The sequence below is a fragment of the Varroa destructor genome, unplaced genomic scaffold, assembly GCF_002443255.2.
Source record: "Varroa destructor unplaced genomic scaffold, Vdes_3.0 BEIS01000007.1, whole genome shotgun sequence".
Taxonomy (NCBI): Eukaryota; Metazoa; Arthropoda; class Arachnida; order Mesostigmata; family Varroidae; genus Varroa; species Varroa destructor.
This window is the reverse complement of record NW_019211460.1, coordinates 488890-510194: the sequence shown is the minus strand read 5'-3', so window position 1 is coordinate 510194 and position 21305 is coordinate 488890. Positions and strand designations below refer to the sequence as shown.

Sequence of the window (21305 nt, the reverse complement as noted above, 5' to 3'; positions counted from 1 at the left end):
TCTGCACTGTTACGTCTACGTCGACGTAACCATCACGGGACGTGAGGAAGTTCCCAGCATAACAACTCAGCCGACAAGGGGCCGACAAGCTGAGATTGCTTTGTCACGTGCACTGGGGGCCATCGATGTTTAACCCAGCTGCTTTTTTTCGCTCTCAAAGCCCGTCTTTGTCTGCTCAAAAAACGGATGCCGCGTAGGTTTCAGTGAATAAATCATTTTTTTTTTCTGGAAAAACATACAGATAAGCTAATGTGTAATAATCATAACAATTCTATATCAATGATCACAAAGATGACGTCGGTAGTTTCCTATAGTCACGTCCGCTAAACGCTGAAAAACACTTGACCAGAAGATATATATGTCTAGGCTATCAGCTTTGATGGACAGTGTCATCCTCTCCACAGTAATGACCAATTGCCATCGAAAATGATTGACGTGTGAAAGAAGTGGCACATATGTGGCCTGCTTAATACCGGCTAGAGTCACAAGGTCATCAACTCCGCTTGTATTAAGGTATACAATTATGCGGCACGGGTTAGGCGTACAGCGGTTGGGTCAACCTAGACTGTTAGACAATATGTATATGATTTTACGGAAGCATCAAAGCCATAAACTTATCTCAAAATACATAGATGATCTTTATTGTATATTTATGGGTTAGTTATTAGGCAACAAGTTGCTTCAGCACCTCTCGACTGTGTATTTTATCACCCTGGCGGGTGCGTTGAGCTATCTAAACCGGGCAAAATGCACAAACGTTGCTGTCGTAGAACAGCCCTTGCCTAAATTACGAACAATGTGAGTATATCTAGACTTCAGAAAATGAAAAAAAAAAAAATTAACGAAAGCTCAAAAGTTGAATTGGCCAAGACAGGTAAAGATAATACTGTTTTTTTATTGATGGGTAATCTGCGGATTTAAAATACTTGACCTTCCTGCGTCGATGCATATGCAGGCGATACTTTCAATAGTCTATAAATATCCTGAATGATGCAGTTGATTATGTTTAGATCAGATAATAGTAAGCGAAAGCTTCACCTTAACCTAACAACTATCATTGAGTGTAACAAGTTAACTAAAACCGTTACAGCATCCCACTAGGGTTCCGGTCGTGAGCTTCACTGGGTGAGCTGATTTGGTCCTCTGCTTGATGCTCTGAGATCAGCATAACTCTCCCAAACGATAAGCATAAGCTAGTCCCAAACGAAAGTCTCGCATTGGTTTCTCATCAAGATTTTCACATTTATTCGCTGTCCTTTCGAAAATTTCCTGCACGAGGTAAAAGTCAAATTGTCGTGAGTGCGTATATTCGTTCCGATAATACTAACAGCCGCAAAAATTTCATAAACAGGAACTTCATATTCTCTTCGATACCAAGCAACTGATCACCTGACGACCAGCTGCAAGGTCTTTGTTGAACAGTGTTATATCCATTTTGCTATTTGTCACCACAGAATCACAGACAGAAGGATCCCTATACACTATGGAGGCCATAGTCAGCTTTCCGGGTCTTTCTAGAATTTGCGTTTTGGCTTACTTGACCAGAACAGCCGGAGCGACGTCGCCATTACGTCACCTTTGAAAAAAAAAACTAACAATACTTAGATTTCAGTGTTTGAAGGGCCATAGAGGAAAGTAATCGTTGAGGTAGAGGTGCGCATTAGGCGACCGAGCCGCTGCCAAAACAGTAACAATACATAGGCGTACCTTGTAAATATCCACTGAAGTGTTGAAGTAAAGTATTATGAGATAGCAGCCTCTATATACGCATATATATCCCACACAACTAAAAAGAATCTTATTTGTATTGACTGTATCAGTACTAGTTAAGGGTTTCCTTAATATGAAAGGATTCTAATCTGACTATTAACATTATGATTTAATAAGGAGCAGTGTTATTTCTTTGAAGGGACGGCATGGGCACATTCATCCTAGCCGCTACTAACAACTAATTCCATATTTGTCATTTAACTCGTTCAGCAGACGAAGCGTCGAATGTTCAATCGACACTCCATATGAAATTTTAGGCCATATGCCACTCATAATAACAGTGACGGCCGTACTGAAATTTGGCATATTTAACAGAAAGTTAATAAAAGTTTTTCTACAAGTACGTTCGAGGAAAAGAGTTTTTCTTTACCAATTTGCCCGATTGGGTTCTTTGCATGATTTTGTATAGTAACTGCAGTCAGCTTTTTCATACGCATCTAAATAAAAATTTTCTACAGCGTTTGAGTTTAACGTACATTTTAGTCAACGGCAAGAGAACTCGTTAGATACTAGTTCATAAATGCCTTTTGATGCATTCGAGCTTAGGTAGCCGTACCTAGTTATAGTAGCGCCATAGGTGCGTTTCTAATACAAGCGGGAAGAGGATCTCATCGTCACCAGCATCTCGCTCGCGCTTGGTATGCGGAGTTTGTTTCACTGCGTCTTCGGAAGACAGCCGGATCCACTTCATAACTTCTGCAGCTCGTTAATGTCTTTCGAAGTGTATGTGTATAGTTATATTGACTACGGCGCTTTCCTTCAAATGCTCACATATAGGGCCGGTTCATACTAGAAACCTTCGAATGAGCTCGTGTTATTGAGTGTCACGAAGCAATCGACACTGACCAATGAAATTTGGGAATCGCGCATTTCCAACTATCTAATTATCTATCTACCTTGCTGTATGCTATCGCTGTACTATCGCTGTTGGTGTCGGAGGTATTAGTTATACGGTTGTTGTCATTGTCCTTTTATAGTATCATGTAAACTAATGGAGCCTTTATTTCTCTTACTATGAAAAGCACTTCGTTCCGATTCGTGGAGGCGAAGACGAAGAGCGACTAGGAAAGCCAGCTCGAGGAGTACAACGATCTACAAGTGGAAATGAGCCTGTACTGCAGAACATCGTGACCAACAATTCTAGAAGTCACAGCTGAAGCACTTCAAGTTGATTCTGATAAACAGGTGCATTTTAGCTTAAGTCTACCTACTTAATGTTTGTTTAACGTTAAGAGAATTAGTTTTAGTCCCTGTCGATCTAGAAATATCAAAGGATCGCTAATGACTCAGAAACCAGGTGAAACTATAGGAGCAACGCAAAATAAGTAATATCACCTTTTTTCTGGCCATCTCTTTTATGCTATCGTAACTAGAAAGGATATGAATTTTCGTGCAATTAAAAAGGTCTCGTATAGCATTATCTTGTTGGTACCCAAATAAATGCTTTTTCGGATTTTATCGCTGATAACTTCTATTGGCATGCTTGAGAAGCTCCTCGTAGCATTTATTGTTATGATAATTATCATTATATGCAACTCGTCATACAAGCTCAAAGTGCGCGCCGTGAAAGGTTGAGGAAAGACATTTCACCAAAGGGCAAAATTAGGACGCCTGAAAGTAACAAAATTATTCGAAAAGTCTGTCTTTTTGCTCCGCAAATCCTGAAAATAGCAGTGCCTTTTTCATAATTTTAGTTTGAAAAAATCAATTGCTCACAAATGATGCACAAGGCTTGTCCAATTTGATTACCTAAAAGATATTTGAGAAAGGTTCCCACGTGTTGTGCTTTTATCTGCGGAAATGTTGATGCCAATGTTTACTTTCTATGGTATACTTTCTAATACGATCTTCGAGTTTGGCCTGTTTAGATCCGTCACTTCAATGGAATGCTCGTCGTCACACACCCACAATACAATACGTTATTATCAGCCCTCTATTAACAGACAATGGACGCGAGTAGTCGGCTATTATAGCCGTTGTTACTGCTGCTTCTGTTGCTTCCTCCCTATAAATAGAACAGTTGTTAGGTGGTGATGATAATCACTAAGCGTCCGCTACAAGCCGGTGCGGTGACCGTCTAAACGGGACATATATTTGCTACTGTCAAATCTCTACAACGATCACGTCACGCTGAAGCGTCGGTGGCGATGATCATGACGGTGTCGTCGCTAGTAACCTGCCAACCATAACTAGCGCCCCCTCTCCCGCACCCCGTTGAACATACGTACATGATATAAGCCCGTTTCGTTCCTTCTCTCTATTTTTCTCTACCGCAACAATACTTTTCCTTTCGTGTATTGTGCTGGATGCAGTTTAAACAAATCCTAATTTGATAAAAGTGTTTCTAAATAGAGTCAATTCATCGAAAAAGGTAAAACTTCGACAACCGCCATTGTGGGCTAGACACGGAACAAAGCAAAGACGCACTTTTATCTCATTTACTGAGTATCGTTTACAGCTGCCATGGAGAGGGAGGGTACAGAAAGAAGTGTAGGCTACGAGAAACAGCACGCAAATCAGTAAAGAAATAGCTATTTATAAGTTAAGTATATATGCGGACACCGATTATTTTATAAGGATGTTTTTATTATTATTCTATCTTATTCTACAATGATGGCGCAATAATGGCTTTCCGAAACAGTGGTTAACAAAGTTAATACTCAACTATTGCTTTTGTTTTGTCGAATATGCATACAGAGTACCTATTTACATGCGTAGCAATCGCAGTGTAGACATCGTAAGCCATAATAACATGTATAGTAGTACGCGTTGTCAGTTCAGTGTTTAAAGCTTAACATGTAAGCTTATATTTTCCAGTTCTTTAAGCTTAGTTGCACTCTTCCCTGTCATCATTCAGCATCAAAGAACACAAATACGGAAGAACTGAGAATTTGTTAGAGGGATACACATGAAGAGAATACCTTTCGGCCCTTTTTGTAGACCATATTTTGTAAGAGTGGCATTAGCCTTGACAGGGTACAAGTCAGTTAATGAAACAGGCCTGACTGAATAAACAAATCTAGATCTATTTAGAATGTACTAAATTAATTGAAATAACGGGAGGCCATTATAAATGGCGATTTGGCGGAAAATCTACTGCCTGCTAAATTAGTCCTGTTTAATAGTTGAAGAGTAGTCAGATTTTCTAATCAACCCTATCTTGGAAAAAATGCATTTTGTAAATATCGATGGAAAATTTCTGAAGCTAACAAAAAAATTAAATAAAGAAAAACACAAAAAGAATAGCGAACCAATAGGAACAGTATAAATATCCAATTAAATAGGGAAGGACCAGTGAAACCTATACTTACTAACCCTTACGTTTCGACTCTTACGTCCAGTATTGCCATTAGACATTCTCCCAGACGCTTGGTTGGCTCCCATCACGCAACGAAGTCTGTCCATGCCTGGAATGCCTAGGAACTCACACCACAACGTGTCCCTGAAAGGTTAGTCGGCAAATACGTCACCCACTAGTCTATCATGGAGACTTACTATCTTAAAACAAAATAAATAGGAACTTACATATTCTTACTCACTACAAGCGCCAAAAGACTGTTGCTCCTTGAGTAATTCCTCACCTAAACAAGTTAAAGATAGTTTGCACAGTTACATTGCGAGTTTTACACAGCTGTTGGCTGTGCAACTCGGGTGATATAAAAAAGCTACGCTAATATCACGTAATAGCCACACATTGTTTATTACATAAGCAAAAATAGCAATTGTTTAAATGTACTTCTAAAAACAACTACCCTCTCTCTTAACGCGCCAAAATACAAAATTGGAGAGCACTTGTCCACAATCTGCGACCATTACGTTACCATCCTGTTTTCGGCAATGTCAACTGACATTGACTACCTTTAAGAGAATAACACTATAGTGATGTTTTCTTTTCTGCTCGATTCCTCCAGATGCTTTTTTGAATCCTCTACCAAGGTAGGGGGTCCTTGAATCAATTTGCTAAACAGCGATACTGAGACTCCTCATAACTATACGCGAGCCATAAAACATTCCTCTAATGGTATTTAAGTTCTGTTAAAAAAATAGATTGGCGTCCATCAACGGCTACCGTTTTTTTTATAATATCAATGTATACAGGAAGCGCCCTGTTAAGCTCGTGTGGTCTTGAGATCTAATTAAGTCTCACATAGACATGGTAAGACGAAAGTATAGTATCTAATCGTAGCGCTGATCTTGTCCAGTATTATACAACGTTCTCTGAGACAACATATAACCATCCCGGTGATGTTAGCCCGTTTAGTGCATGTTTTCAATGTACAAAAATATTTGGCTATTCAGTATTAGTGCAAAGCTGTCCCTGAAATATGTTTGAACTAACAGACATAGACGGATGACTTCGCACAAAGACTGTAAGCAGGGTGTATCGTCCATGAACGTTGTTTGACGTACTTCCGGCGTGCAAAAAGAACATCAATATACGTGGCTTCCCGTTGACACTCTTGAGTGAGCGTAAATAGTCTTGAAAGATCAGACAAAACTACGATACTTAAGAGATCTAGGTTACTCCGATTACAATCAAAGGGCGACTCGGAGTCAAGAGCTTAATCTGGCCAGTCAAGACAGTTTATTCAATTGTCCGAATGTTTTCGGTAGGAGAATACCTGTTGATGCGAAGGGTTGATTTGTTAATGGTATGTTAGAGTAGGCAAGTGAGTGAGCGCATGTGTGTGTATGTACTTATGTAAGCCGGTTGTGTATGTGTGTAGAAGTCAAATGCAAGGCATCTGTGTCGGATCGTAGGTACCCAATGAAGATGTCGAAGAATCGAATTCAATATGAATTTGACCGCAACTTAAACAGGTTAGCCTTAATCGAACGCGCATTGGCCGTCCGACAAACCTTTTATTACTTTAAGCATTATACAAAATTAACGAAGAGAAAAACCTGAGCGAAGAATACGGTTGAGAAAGACCAAACGACTCAGTAGCGCGTTTGTGTGCCAAGTTTCTTGGCTTCAATATGTAAGAAATGAGCCGTAACGTTTTGTGTAAATTTCTCTTTATCATGCAAGTAACATTTCTATCAAATGGCATTGACGCTATTTGAAACAGGTATTGTGTATCCAACTATATATGGATATTAGAAAACAACTGTTAACTGGAAGGCTAAAATCAGCACACTGATATAATCAATAATTCTTTCTTAAGAACAGAAGGAGTGCCTTAATGTAACATTTCATTTGCCAATCGATGACTCGAATCATTTTCACATTATTTCGATTCTACTGCCTTACATCCTAAAATCATTCCGCATCTGACACACAGATTATAAAATCCTCACCCTAAGTCCACATGCATTTTGCGTCAGTTCCGTGCAAAACACAATCACCAGTGAGGCGCTTTTGAGCTTCACTGTGCCTGTGTGTATACTTAATAACGTAGAACTCCGTGTCAAAATAATTGCTGTTTTTTTTTTCTTCTTTTCGAATTTACCGTGTTAATTTGTCGCCACATGCACACTTCTGATCTGAGACTTCCCCAATAAAACTCTGGTTGTAACGCGAGAATCTACATCACTCGTTTTTCTCATAGATCAAAATCAAATTGTTTAGGCATATTAGTAATCAGATGGAGCTGTGTTTGTGGTATTTCACCTATAATGTATTTTATAAACAGTCAAATAATTTTTTTCTCATATAAGGTAGTCTATCGCCATTTGCAACTTCTTTTGGTTATGTTGATATTTGTGCATATAAATATCTTTAGATGCGATTAATTTGCTTAATAAAATTGCTTCGCTGTTTATTTGTTTTGTTTATTTGAAATGTTTACAATTGCGAGTGTATCGGTGTACTGAACTAGAAATATTCGATTTGTTTGTTTGACACTATGTACAATAATATAATATATAGTAATTATTTGATTATCACATTTGATGAAAATAATTATCATTCGCTGAGAAGAAAGCACTATTTACATTAAATCAATCGATCAAACACAAGCTTGTCGACTTTAGTATATACCATAGTTGATTGAATGTTCTACAGATAGTATTCCACTACAGTACTTTGTTAATACCATTTCGGTAAGTTAGTAGAATTATGGCTTGTAGCAATATTGTTATAGAAGTTGCACTTAAATTGCAATTCATAAGGTGCGCGTTCTTTTTTGTACAAAAGACATGTTTTCGTTATTGTTAACAGGGATAAGTATATTCGTCTATGATCGCATTGCAAATGTACAGATCATAATTGAAGCTTGACGACAGCGACCTTTCTAAAAGCTTTACTAACGAACACAATGTTTTATTATATTTTTCTGTATTTTTATTCACTATCTTCTATCTTTCCTGTTTTAGACAAAACATTCTTACAGTACGTATGTATAGTCATAAATCATCCACGTCTTACTAAAAATTTTCAAATAGAGGTACATTTTACTACAGTTCATTCGTTAGTACTGTCGTCTCTTGAATTCAGCACAATGGTGACCGGTCCATCATTCTCAATATGAACCTGAAATGGGGAAAACGATGTTTAGTATTAAGCACATTGCACTATATATGTTTATATTTGATTCACTTGATTTGGTTGAAATCAGATTTTGGCATATGGCTGCTATATATATATATATATACCAACAGTGTCAAGGCTTGTCTGCTGGAATCTGGGGATCGATTAGCCAACGTGAAAGCATTATATACTCAGAGTCGGCCGGAGCTGGAATTATACTCATTATTTGCAATTAATAAAACCGACGTGTATAATTTGTATGTCCGCTTTATTCGTTCACGCTACCGGTCGGGATAGCTTAATTCAAGATATACCGTTAGGTTGTCAATGACACACCACTGTCACGGCCCGCGTAAGCCATAAGTATCTCGCGCGAATCATTATTCGTACGGGACACGTATGGCTTATCGATATTCCATTCTGGCCAGTAGCTTTCGTAACGTGTGAAGCCACTGACCAGGAAAGCCCGAGAAGGGCTGTAAGTTCGAAAACCCGCTTCCCGCTGGTGAAACCTGGCATAGGCTTCTGTCCGCAGCCTAGATATTGCACCACTAGCCTCTTGATCTGCCCACAACTTTGGCGACTTTCCTGGCGGTATGGCCTTAAATCCCTACAACAAGTCGCGTGGCGTTACACCTAGGGCCTTGTTAACTCTAGTATTCACTGTGAAGGCGACCGCCGAGAAAATCATGGGGTAAGAAGGTACTTCCGGACCGTGCGGATCGTCTGCTCCACAATCAAACGGACTTTCGCTTGCAGACGAGTTACGGCTATCCTTACACAACAGATGCTAGAACATGTCAAATACCGCCACACACACACAGGTCTCGAAAATAGCTGGCCCGTGATACCGCATCCATGGTCTTTCCGTATTGCTCCTAAAAGGTGAAAAAGGCTTTTACTGCGGCTTGAGCTGTCCCTTTCCGGAAAAAGGTGAATGAAACGGGTGCAAAGGTCCATACTTCGTGACTAAAAAATAGGTCTACATGTAGCAGAAATCGGCCAGATCTTCGACAGCAAGGTAACCCAGCTCATCATGGATGCTAAGGGCGGGCTTGTCAGTTGACATGCTGCAAGCGATCCGAGGCCAGCGCTATCACTTATCGTTCTGTTCTGAATTGTCGCCGCGACAGCATGTCCGCGTTACGATTTACCCTTCATCTCAGAGCTGCACATTGACACACAATTCAAGAATTTACCGTGCCTCTTTGGGACAGAGCTCGCTCTTACTTTGCAAATACTTTTGCATGAAGCTGTAAGTAACCACGACGAGCCGCCGTCCGTGCTGCTATTTATGGAATTTCTTTATCCCTCAGACAACAGCTAAAGACTCCGGCGCCAACGAATGCTACTTTGCCCGTTGGACCAAAAGACGCCTATTCGCATAGGCTATCGGGTGTTCCACCTTTCCGCCTTACTGTATCAATTGGCGCTACTTACGTTAGTCTGTGCTTAGATAGAATATAACTACAATATGAAACCCTATATGATGTACGGGGTTCATATTGGAAACTTCTAACCAGGTAAGCGGTATACACTTTTGAGCTCGGCCTAATTTAGTACATTCTTTTACTAAATTATGGCCATCTTTCGGGGTTGGTGACTAAGACTTCATAGGCCACTTTTAGGTCAGTAGTCATCATGCTATACGCAGCCACCCAAGAGTGGCGACGATCCATTCTGGAAATATCCATGATCAAAAAGAAGTAAAAACGAATCGGCACACATTGTGACACAGCATATGCCTTATTTTTAGCAAAAATAAAATTGTTTCTTATAAACAGCCTGAAGATTATATTGTGGGCCAACTTCCTCGATCTGATCTCTCACGATCTTGAGCTTCCCCAACGGAAGCTAGCGCTTGCTGTTGAGCATCGACAAATCTGACAGCCCGTTTGGCAGTCCGGTCGAAGAATCATATGTCGGTGCGTTTCAGAAACTTGGCCAAGACGACACTCATTTTTAGGCCGATGGCAATCTACACTAGTCCCACACCTTTCGATTCGACATCAATTTAACTGAAGAAACGGCGGCCCTAATGTATCGGACTTGCACATAAGCAGTCAACTTGGAAGCAGCCACTAACAAACCGCGTCGGTACGACGATGTATTAGACCAGGCTAAGCAAACGCAACCCTCTGAATATTGGCCGCCCTTCGTCACAGCTCTCTGATATATAACGCCGGGCTGTTTAGACCAAATCGTCATACGGGGTCATATTAGCTGCCATTATGAAGTAAAAAGTCCGACCTCGCTATCTTTTTAATATTAGACATGAAGACCGAATAGTCGCATTCCAGCTTGCCCATAAGAACCTACTAAATTAACGTCTCAAACATCTCTTCTCCCGCCCTCATCCACTTGAAAAATCCTTCCGGCAGGCCCATTTTTCCTAGACGAAGCCGTTGTGCAATTTCTCTTTGAAAACGCTTCAGTTGTTGGTTCCCGTTATGGCCTTGACGTTATACCATGTTAAAGCGGGACTATGTAGATACGGCTTCACCCATTGCACCGCCTGTTCTTGTGGACACTGTCGGTCCATGGCTGCGCCACCTTCGTCGGTTGCAGGTCCGCCCCTATCGAAAATCAAGGGTCCGGCATTTTCAGCCTGCAGCAGGCTCTCCATAGGCCGGCCGATTAGGTCATCGATATCTCCTTGAATTCCACCGCTTCCACCAAGTTTGAAATAATAAATAATTAAGAACCACTGGAGGCTGGCGATTAAAGAACAAATAAATATGTTGAAACAAACGAATATACACACTCGCACACTTTCTTTTATTTTGTATCAAGTAGGTTATGTTTAGAAGGCATCATGGTGTCAATACCTGCATATATTCTCCAAAACGGCCGTCCTTTATTCGGTCCTCGCAGTAGCCTTTTTTCATGGCTCGTAAAAATTCGTTGTACATTTCTTTAGCTTCGTCGGCGCCCATACTTAGATGAAAATTAGGTTTATTGCCTAAGTATAACAGAATAAGGAAGCAGTTACATAAATAGATAAATCATGCGCTTGAATAGCCTACAGCATTGTGACTAAGAACCTAGATAGAATGTAACGTATATAAGGATGTATCTAGATACACCTTTCTTACCTTTCAATGTCGAATGTAAGGTAAATTGGCTAACACAGAGAATCTCAAGATTTTCATCTTGGACACTTTTTCGCCATTTTTGACCGTCTGCATCGAATAAACGTATGCTGAGAATCTTTCTAACTACGTATTCCAAATCTGAAGATGTGTCATCCCGATGAATACCTGTGCAGCAGTAAGAATAAACAAGAGAACAAATAGTATTACGTTTTAATAAAGACACACAAATTGTCCATACACGCACACTTTAATATGAAGAATACGTAACAGGTTACCGTCTATTTATCCGTAAATACTTCCACTAAAAAAATACTTCCATTGAAAAGATGGTCAGTGCTAATAGGGCCCTGCTTCTTGTCAAAAAACAGCTCCAATTATAAATACCTGAAATTGAATATAAGCATTTTAAAATAATAAATGTTAACAAACAAGAGCGTTCTGGTATTATTATTATCAACTATTAAAATATTGATATTCGATTAACCATAGTGCATGTACAAATATTACCTTTTAGAAGAAGATTTTGTAGTAAAAAATAATAACTTGCCAAGAGGTTAACATGCTAAGCGACGTTGCCCTGGGCCTATTTTTTTCCGTATCTACGCAGGTAAGTAGAAGATAAAAAATCAACCCATTGTCTTTTATTAGCACGTTTTAACTACCTAAATGCCCATATATATCAGTAACCACCCACATACTAGGGCATAAGTTACAACTTATTATAGTGTCGTAAAAATGAGTTAGACAAGGAAGAAAACTTTTTGGAGCTGTTTTAACACTATTGGTCTTATTATTAGTACTCATATTATTATTACGATCTATTTTGCAGCATCTTCCTTCTAAAAGATAGTTTGTTGACGTGCATGCAGCTCGAAGGAAACGAGCGGTAATTACAGAAGGATACGTCACTGCATTCTACATTTAAACGAAGAGTATTTATTGATAGTAATCGTTCAATTTAAATCCAGGAACTCGAAGAACCTAAAAACTTACATGACATTTAGGTATTTTTTTAACACGAAACAAACATTACTTCGAAGTAGGTGATTCTATTTGCAAAATCTAAAACAAAATAGAGAAGAGAGAAGTTGCGTTACTCGTGTGGATACTTGCTTAGTCTCGAAAACGTTCCGAGTTCATTGGCAATAGTGCAAAGCCTTTCCTCTGGTCAGCTTCCAATGTACCGAAATGGGTTGTCGTCAGCGTAGATTTCCTCCTCTTTTGCATTTGCAGAATATGCCTGCTCAATCTGAATCGATCGGAAACCTCCGAGAACCTATTACCGTTCAGTGATGCGTTATATATACTAACGACTACATTGTTTGTTAGTAATGGTAAAAGATAATGTAAGAATATAAATCGAACAACGACTACGTAAAAAATCTAGGCAAAAACTGAGTGGAACACACCTTACCTAAAAGAACACAGAGGCCTCTCCCTACAGAGGAGACGATTTCGTCATTCACAGTTACTTTTGCCCTTCGCACACGTTGAATAATCGCCTTCATCTTAATGAGAGATAGAAACAAATGTTCTGTTGAGTGTTATTGGTTTAAAACCTTGAAAATTAATTTCCGGTGCTCGTTTCAATGCATTAAACTCTAGCGAATACCATAATGATAAAATTTCCTAGTTTTAGAGGAAAAATGTTGGTATTTATTAACTAATTAGTTACAGAAATGAAATGCATTCACCTAAATATATTAACTCACTTTCTTTTTTTTATAGTTGTATGCTCTCGCCATTTTACTTAGTACATGCAATTTTGACTACTGTAGACAGAACTCCATTTAATTTCCAATTATCCCCGAGTTTCTCAATACTACCGTTGTCATAACAATAACATAGTTTATTTATTACTGATAGCTGCTAGGTTGATTAATAACCTTCAGTTATGATAAACCAATGACTATTGAAAAATAATTGTTAGGAATAAGCCTAATTCTATCGAATAACACGCAGTAGGAGGTATGAAGAGTAACTTTACGATATCTAAAAGTGTAAAACCACTATACAAAACTAAAAAAGAACGAACCTTCGCGAAATTTATCGTACGATTCAATCGGCGCGAAGGCGTTCGGGCCTTCAAATTTTAACAAACAGCTCCTAGTTGAAAGCCAAGAAACACGCACATGGAGTGTTGCGTTTATGTTAAGGTGCACTGACGATTTCTCGAATCCGGCTTCCCGTTGTAAATTTGAACATGATGCTTATTTCACTTAGGTTGTCTTAGCTATCAGATCTATATGGGCAATTCATATCGGTAAATCCTTGTTTAGGTGAATAACACGTTTTTTTTTCAAATTTTATAAACAAATAAGCTAGCAGACGGCAAACCGATGAATCTTGCTCTCGCTGTATCTGACCGTGTTTTGAATTCAACATCAAAACATTGACTTGTTGTGGCAAATTCCTGCTGACGGTGATGTGCAGTGAAGCCTCTAAACGAAGTATTGACTGTGAATGTATACTACAGGCAGTTTAGACGATTAGACAAGATCAAAGAAACGGATCTAGTTAATTGGCATGCTGTGTAAAATCTACGCCTGGTAAAATGCGTGGCCAACTCGTTTAGTTGTGAAATTCACAGCTCAAGACAATGAGTGGCTCCGGCGGTTGCCGAGTGTGGACTGAGGCCCGAAAACAAGAACGCCGATTGAGAGGGATGATGGTAGATTATAAGAAGAGGGCTGAACGTCGCAGAGAATATTACGACCGAATTAAGACGGATCCCGCTCAGTTTATGCAGGTAGGAGTGATGTTAATACTTCTAATGCTTATTCGCGCAAATGGATGCGGTCCGACGTCAAGCATGTGACATTTTTTTGAGGAAACGTACCATATATTTGCACCTATCTTATTGGCCAAACATACTGGAAATAAATGAAGTCAACTGAGCGTCTGAAGTCGAACATTCTTGATAGGAAACAGTTTTCATATTTACAGTTATTAGTGTTCTTTTTTTTTAACTACGTTAGTTTTTGAGGTACATATGCACGCATACGGCGTGGTCACGGTGTCGTCTTTCGAAAAACGTAAAGAAAACTGCGAATCGCGAACATATTCTATTTTGTTTACTTCTACACCAGCAATATACGCTAAAAACCATTCAACCGATATACGATTACATTTGCCTGACAAAGCGCTGAAACAGACGACATTTTGAATAGCTACAGAAATTTAATTAACACAGACACGCTGAATAAGAATGTATATTAACCTAACTTCTTTATCTTAAGATATAACTACCGTTTATCTATCGCCTTTTTTTTCTTAAATTACTACTCGCATCTCATGCTTCTGTGTACATGCACGTGTGAGCCTTTACTCACTACGTTTCTGTCAGCAAAATCTAAAAGGTCGTTTAGCGGTTGTAATAGCCATTTCCAGCTTATTGTTCTAAATGCAATAGTGCGTCTTATTCAAAACTAGTAGACTTATCCTTGGACAGAAGCGCTAAAACTGTATGAAACGTATGTGTACCCTTTGGCGACTTTAAATAGAAGGGAACACCGTAACCATAAATCTAAATACGTAATTTCTTGATACGAGCTGAGTTCTCTGCGGTTTTGAAAAGTACTGGGTACCGTAAGATATACTTTTTTTTTTTTTAAGAATAAATGTGCTCAGGTTTGAAGTGAACTGAGTAGCGAAAAGGGGTGAAAGATTTCATGAAGCACAGTTTTCTAATATTTTATGTACAAATGCATTATATGCAAATGAACAGAACATAATCTTGTGCATTGACAGCTTAACATACTGAAGCTTTTTTTTCGATAGGTTCATAAGGTACTGAAACTGTGGACCCTTTGTCACTACCTGATTAATAGTTATGTTTTTGTTCATTTATGTTTACGTTGAATCATTTTTAGGTTCATGGGCGCTCCCTGAAAATCCATCTTGATCCATCGCTCGCCGCTCAAGCGGAGGCGCCATCAACGATGGTTCAATGGCAGAATCAAGCGGACACAATCATCGACCGTTTCGACGTTCGCGCCCATCTTGATGTTATTCCAGAACAGATCAAGGAGACGAAAACGGACGGTAACACGACAACGCCGACCGCCGAAGAGTCGCAAATCAACTACGAACGTTATCGCATCCTTGTGCAGAATGACTTTGCCCAAGTGAAAGAGCATAAGTTTCTGCATCAGATTTACCTCGAAGAAAGGTACGATCTCGATGGCGAAGGTAGAACGACCTCGCGGCCCCTTTGGCCCCATAATACCCGCGCTCTATACTACAATACCACCAGCCACAGCTGTTGATGTTGGTACTCCCTTCTGACTGACGGCCGCGATACTTTCCCGCCGCGACGAAAACGGATTCACAGAGACGGATTGTGTGTGGACCCTGTGAGAATCTATTCGATATGTGGAAACGGCTTAAACAGAGCTATGTGCAGAGTGTGCATCATTAGGACATTACATTCAACTCTGTGAAGCTCTTTGTCGTCTACAGAAAATTCGCCACTTTCCAGTACAATGATTTCAAATATTAATATTTTAAAAGAACATCCAACGGTGTTTTCAGCACGTTGAACACTCATAGTTAGCTTCTTAATATTTACATACATACGCAGGCTCACTGATTGGAAATAGAAGTATAAATAGATCTGCATGTATGCGACACTATTAACTAATTATCGGTGCTCGGTAGATCCGTGTGCTTAGCTTAATTGGAGATATCAAAGGAAATACTGTTAAAGATATGGGGACAGAAAAGTTATTGTTTTAAGTGTCTCTTAAAATGCCACCTTGTAAAACGATATTAGGCCTTAACAGTTAACGGCCAGTTGCCGTCTTATACAGAGAATCAAATTTCGAGTGTTTTGGCAAAAGGGAGTATATCCTGTATACTTACATGGAGAGGATTTTTTCCGATGTAACTCGCGCGAGTAACCCAAATAAGCTGTTAGTCAGTGAAAAACGCAGAAGCATTTTTCTGGTTTTTTTTTCTCTAACGTTGTTTGGTGCTTTGTCCATAGTTCTGCATTCTTATTTATCCCTCTGTGGCGTCTTGTAACTTGTTCCTTGTTTCAGGCAACTCTGGAAGAGACAAAAAAAAAGAATTTAAAGTTAGGTAGTTGGACAGTCTTCATGGACGTAGCTTGGTTGTAAGGCAATCTACCCGTTGCTCCATAGTTAATTATTTCTATGCATGTGCTTTTGCATTCTGCTGTGTCGTTCTTGCAGATTCGGGGGTTCATCTATAAAAAAAGCTGAACAGGAGGCTGAAAAGAAAAAGCTAGCTGAGAAAAAGGCTGCCATCGGTTATAACTATGATGGTGAAGGTTCCACAGATCAAGGGGGATTTAGAGGGGTATTGTTGACCGATGAAAAAGAAAGCCTAGAAGAGGCCGATGGGGAGGGGCAGGTCGACTCGGAGGAGGAGTTCGATCTGGATATCGTGTTCGATGTCGATCATATCCCGTCGGAGCAAGCTCGGGAGATGAACCTTCTTTCTACCACCTATGGTGGGTCTTGTCATAGTCTTCACAGAAAGGGCATTACTGGATAGCTCATATAACAAACATTCTTCTAAACATTAGAGAGAAAATTGCTCACTTTATAGTTATACAGCTCATAACCTGTATTTAACTCTACTGCTACCTCCCCTTCTTTCTACGGAGGTAGAAGATTGCAGCTGACTAGAATATGTTAATTAGTCTATAACAAGCTAAGCTGATCGCCCATCTACGCTACACGGCAATAAGTAGCGTATCTCGATATAAAGACATAGTTGGCGGCAATCCCAGAAAATATTAGAGTAGGTGCTTAACCGAAGCTCGATCGGTCAAATGATCAATTGTATTAACTAACCTGATTGTATTCTCTGGTAAAATGACCTCAAATCCTCCGCAGGAATGACAGGAACAGAATTTATCGACCAGCTGGTTCGTGACAAGGCCGAACTCGAAGCGCTTCGAGAAGCAAAAGCGGTTGAAGAGGAACGAGCTGCTGGACGCAGGAACCGAAGAGATAGGCGCAGGGCACGAGAGCAGGTGGGGACGAAAAATTGGCAACAAGAGGTGTGCTCAAGGAATGTCGTAGCTGCCAGGTGCCGACATTCAGCGGCACATGGCGAGCATCAGGGTCTCAACTGGCCCATCTGTGTCATCAGCAGCTGATGCTGAAATAGCTGACGGACGTTAATGAAAACAGCTGTCCAGAGAAGGTGGTGGTAAAGTTATACGCCACAATAGTAATGGGTCACAATAATGGGGTGCTGTTCGTTAGTTCGTGGCAAGTCGTCGCCACTAGAAAAATAAGCGAAGCCCCCCTAGCTTGTCTGCTCAGCTCCATTGCTCCCACAGTATTTGGGCGTTGCAGAGTGTAGTAATAGCAGCAAGAACAAAACCAGCTCGTTTCTCCCAAGAGCTTATCTAGACGTGGCTAGCAAAGTACATTTTGAGTCTGTGTATATGGAAGCGGTGCTCTCACCTCAAAAAAAGACTGAACATAAGTCTCCAATACATAACACTGATATGTTGCAAGAGGCATTGCCAACACTATCTAAAAAAAAAGAGTTTTCATGTGTGTGCCGAGAATTGTTATTTTGTTATGTTGTGGGTCCATTATGTTGTTGCAGGCCCGCGCCCGAGACCTGAACACCCTGCGGACTGGCGATGCGGGACAGACCATGGGTCTGTTGGGGCATTCCTTTACCTCGTTGCCGGCTTATGCGGCTGCTGAACCCCAGCAGGAGCTAGCGTCGAGAGCTAGTGATCTGCTCCGCTCGGAAAAGTCCAGTTCCAGGTCACCTTCACCCGACGGACGGGGCAAGGTAGGTGTTTGGCACGTTTCCATTAGCATTACATTTGGCCAGATGGGCAAAAAGGCCGTTCGTAATAATCATCGTGTTGATCTGTAATTATAATGCGTTTTATCCTCATCGGCGGAAGCCTTTGATAGTGCTGGAGCATCATGACGAGGGCAAGACTTCCCCTATTTACATCTCTGTGGTGACATGAAAATATTCGATCCCATGCAATGATACAAACTTATCGATTGTCACAGATCTAGATCATCAATTGGCTACCTTACCCAACATTGAGAGATTCTATGGAAAAAAATTGGACACAGGTCCAATATAAAGAGCAAGTGTCACGAAATGGACCTAAAGCATTGTATGGACGTGTTAATCTATTGACCTCATTCTTATATAGGCTCTGCCACATGGGTAGTGCCTTTACAAGAGTAAAGTCGATTCGGAATAGCGCCATGAGCTTTATTGTTGTTTAGTGACACGAAGATGGGAGCCATTCTTATATTTTCAGCCACTCGCACTTGTGAATCCGGTGGGTCTTACTCTATGTTGCGGATTGCGGTTAATTGCTCTGCATGTTGCGTCTATACTCTAGATGACTAGACTACCTAATTCTCAGATTGATAATGTTTACAGGGAGTATGACGACACCAATAAGAAAAGCGATGTGTTCATTGAAAAAATACTATAGACAATATAGCTGGATGCCGGGCTCTATTCGAGTTCAACCAGCTATATCCGACGTGTATTTCAACAAACATCAAACTAAACGCTTTTATATCATAGTCCTTATAGATTTTTTGTGTCGATAATATGGTGAAGTACTATTTTCAAGAAATAGAGTACTTGTAAAGGTATAGAAAGAGAAAATAATTATTATTTTCGAATCAAAAATTATAAAAATTAGAATTTTTATAAGGACTACGGAAGGAAAAATTCAATTAACACCTGCTATTTAGTGACATTGTTTTTTGGTAGGCACTAAAGCATGTTTGTGCGACGAAACTCAGGACGGAGGAAAACGAAAAGAGCAGGGGCAGAGAAATGGCTTTCCGTTAGTGAAAAAAATAACGTTTTATTCGCCTCTTCAGTTAAAAAGAGATGAAGTATTAGCGTTTACATTTTTATTGTATCTCAGTCCTCAAAATGAGATGGCCCACAGTGCCATTACTCGAACTTACTATCAATTTAACCATTTTAACAGCTTAGTCACCGAATTTAAAGTCGGTAGATACGATTTAGCATCATACAATGACTATTAAATAATTGCTAATAGTGACCATAGTGAGGCGTACACTAATTAGTTGACCTTAACTGAAATCACTGTTTTTTTCTTGTCTTTGTTTCTTTCGCTATCTCGTGTTTGTGGACGCGTGCTTTTGTGTATGAACTTTCGGATGTATACAAATCAATTTGTATATATGTATTTGCTTTGGTGGATCGATTTTCTCGGGTATTTGCGTATGCGTGCATGTTGCGGCGTAACTTGACGCCAAAATTCTGTTGTTGCATCGTTGGGACGTTCGTCCACTCGTACAGGTCTGTTTCATCACCTCGTTCGGCGGGGAATCGGGCGACGAGGCTGTTGCGCGGCGTTCCAGATCCGCATCACCTTCCTGCCGTCGTAACCGAACAATTACGTCCGGCAAGCGACAGACCATCTCAAGTCTAACTGCTCGAAATTATCAGGTAATACCTTTTGCTTGGGTCATTTGTAGAAATTTGTGCTTGGTAAACCGTGTAGGCCGCCTACAATCAATAAAGACTAAAGGTGTTCCGTGAAAGGGGCCAGAGAACAAATTTCTGTTGTGCACTGCGCACAGAAATAGCATTTTAGAGCAACGACACATCGTAGCTGTGGGACAGAAGCATGCTTTTATTTTATCATATATTTGTGGTATATTTAAGTGATTCGTGGCGCCTTGTCGTGGAGAGGCAGTATGCTAAAGGCACGATATGTATTTTGAAAAATGACACATTTTATATTGCACTGTCCCTTTTTGTAGGGCGGGCAACGACTGTCGATACGGAGGTCGAGAAGCTCTTCATCATCAAGCGACGATTCCGTGTCATCGAGGGAGCGAAGACGTCGAAGAGCTCGCAAGAATGGATCGCAACAACAACAACAACACCATCATCATGATTATCATAACCATCAACAACAGGGGCGTGGTCGCTCGTCATCAACTTCCAGCAGTAGCAGTAGTCGAAGACGATCACGAAGCAGATCAAGGAGCCGTCGGTAAATAATGATGGCTTCCACTTTCTTTGCTTACACTAGTCATTCATTTTCTGGTCGTAGTCACATCAGGAATTTTTGTCTTTCGTTTAGCTGACCTGCTCACCGCTGTTTAGTTCTTCGGCAATTCGGAGACTAATACTGAAATAATTGGCACTTCTTCGCATTTACATGTATTTATATATTAATACAGATAGATTACATTGCTAAATGGTTTGATCTGATATTTCTATTTGACGACCTAAATGTTTTTCTGATAGCCGCTCCGCATCTCCTAAACCACCGGTGAAACTTCCAACACCTCCGCGCAAGTCATACTACCGGCACGACCTGAAGTCAGATGGGTCAGCTGAAGAAGATAGTTCACCCGACGAAGGGAACTCGCAGACATCAGATAACAAAAATCAGGACATGACTGTGGACACACAGCTGATGCAGCATATGCCTGTAGCAGTCCAGGGGCAGATACTAGGGCAAGCCATGCCAGATGCTTTACCAGGCGGGTCCGACTCCATAAGTCGTGATGAACGCAAAGATAAAGAAGAGGGCGAAAAGAAATACGTCGGATCCGGTGTGATTGCTGGTGTTAAACCACCAGGAAAGCTGACCCCTCAAGAAAGGTTACGTAGGAAAATGCAGGCAATGCTGAAAAAAACACACCAAACGGATCAACTTGCCAGAATGGAAAAGGAGGAAAAGGCAAGAGAAGAATGGATGCAGCGACAAGAACAACTTAAAGAGCATGTTGCCAAGTAAGTATTATATGACAGTGCTTTTCCTAGCCTGCCAAAGAGGAAAGTTTAAATTCTACAGAATAATTTTAGCCCGTCGATTCGAAAGCCAGTAGTGAGGACATTAAAACCAAGTAAAGGGTAGTTCAAACAGCTTTATATTAGAGAAAAAATAGGTTTTCAGTGCATTCAATTAAGTTGAAGCTACGGATTTCATGATTCATTGAATT

General features: G+C 40.3%; 2 protein-coding genes across 33 annotated transcripts in view; one reads left to right on the top strand and one right to left on the bottom strand.

The window, feature by feature from the left end:
* Positions 1-4335: 4335 nt before the first annotated feature.
* Dtd (D-aminoacyl-tRNA deacylase) lies at positions 4336-13625 on the bottom strand. Of its 31 annotated transcripts, none has more exons than XM_086975676.1 (7): positions 13373-13625; positions 12752-12871; positions 11338-11502; positions 11071-11204; positions 5296-8245; positions 5086-5212; positions 4336-4613 (listed from the first exon to the last, which is right to left on the bottom strand). In XM_086975676.1, the coding sequence occupies exons 2-5, from the start codon at positions 12843-12845 to the stop codon at positions 8177-8179; spliced, it is 462 nt and encodes a 153-aa protein (XP_086831802.1). In that variant the 5' UTR covers positions 12846-12871; positions 13373-13625; the 3' UTR covers positions 4336-4613; positions 5086-5212; positions 5296-8176. The 31 variants fall into 31 exon arrangements, with proteins under 31 accessions (XP_086831802.1, XP_022669104.1, XP_086831775.1 ...); XM_022813369.2 differs by having other exon boundaries at positions 12752-12845; positions 13373-13621; XM_086975649.1 differs by lacking the exon at positions 13373-13625 and adding an exon at positions 13050-13248 and having other exon boundaries at positions 4336-4653; positions 5082-5212; positions 12752-12845.
* Positions 5087-21305, top strand: part of LOC111253646 (uncharacterized) — a 17294-nt gene continuing 1075 nt past the window's right edge. Inside the window, exons 1-8 of one of the 2 annotated variants that reach the window (XM_022813366.2) lie at positions 5087-5219; positions 15210-15508; positions 16533-16813; positions 17202-17341; positions 17929-18123; positions 19645-19794; positions 20112-20347; positions 20605-21096. In XM_022813366.2, the coding sequence (XP_022669101.1) occupies positions 15279-15508; positions 16533-16813; positions 17202-17341; positions 17929-18123; positions 19645-19794; positions 20112-20347; positions 20605-21096 (1724 nt within the window). In that variant the 5' untranslated portion in view covers positions 5087-5219; positions 15210-15278. Of the gene's footprint in view, positions 5220-13744; positions 14087-15209; positions 15509-16532; positions 16814-17201; positions 17342-17928; positions 18124-19644; positions 19795-20111; positions 20348-20604; positions 21097-21305 lie in introns of those variants that run through there. The other variant, XM_022813364.2, reaches the window with a different exon arrangement.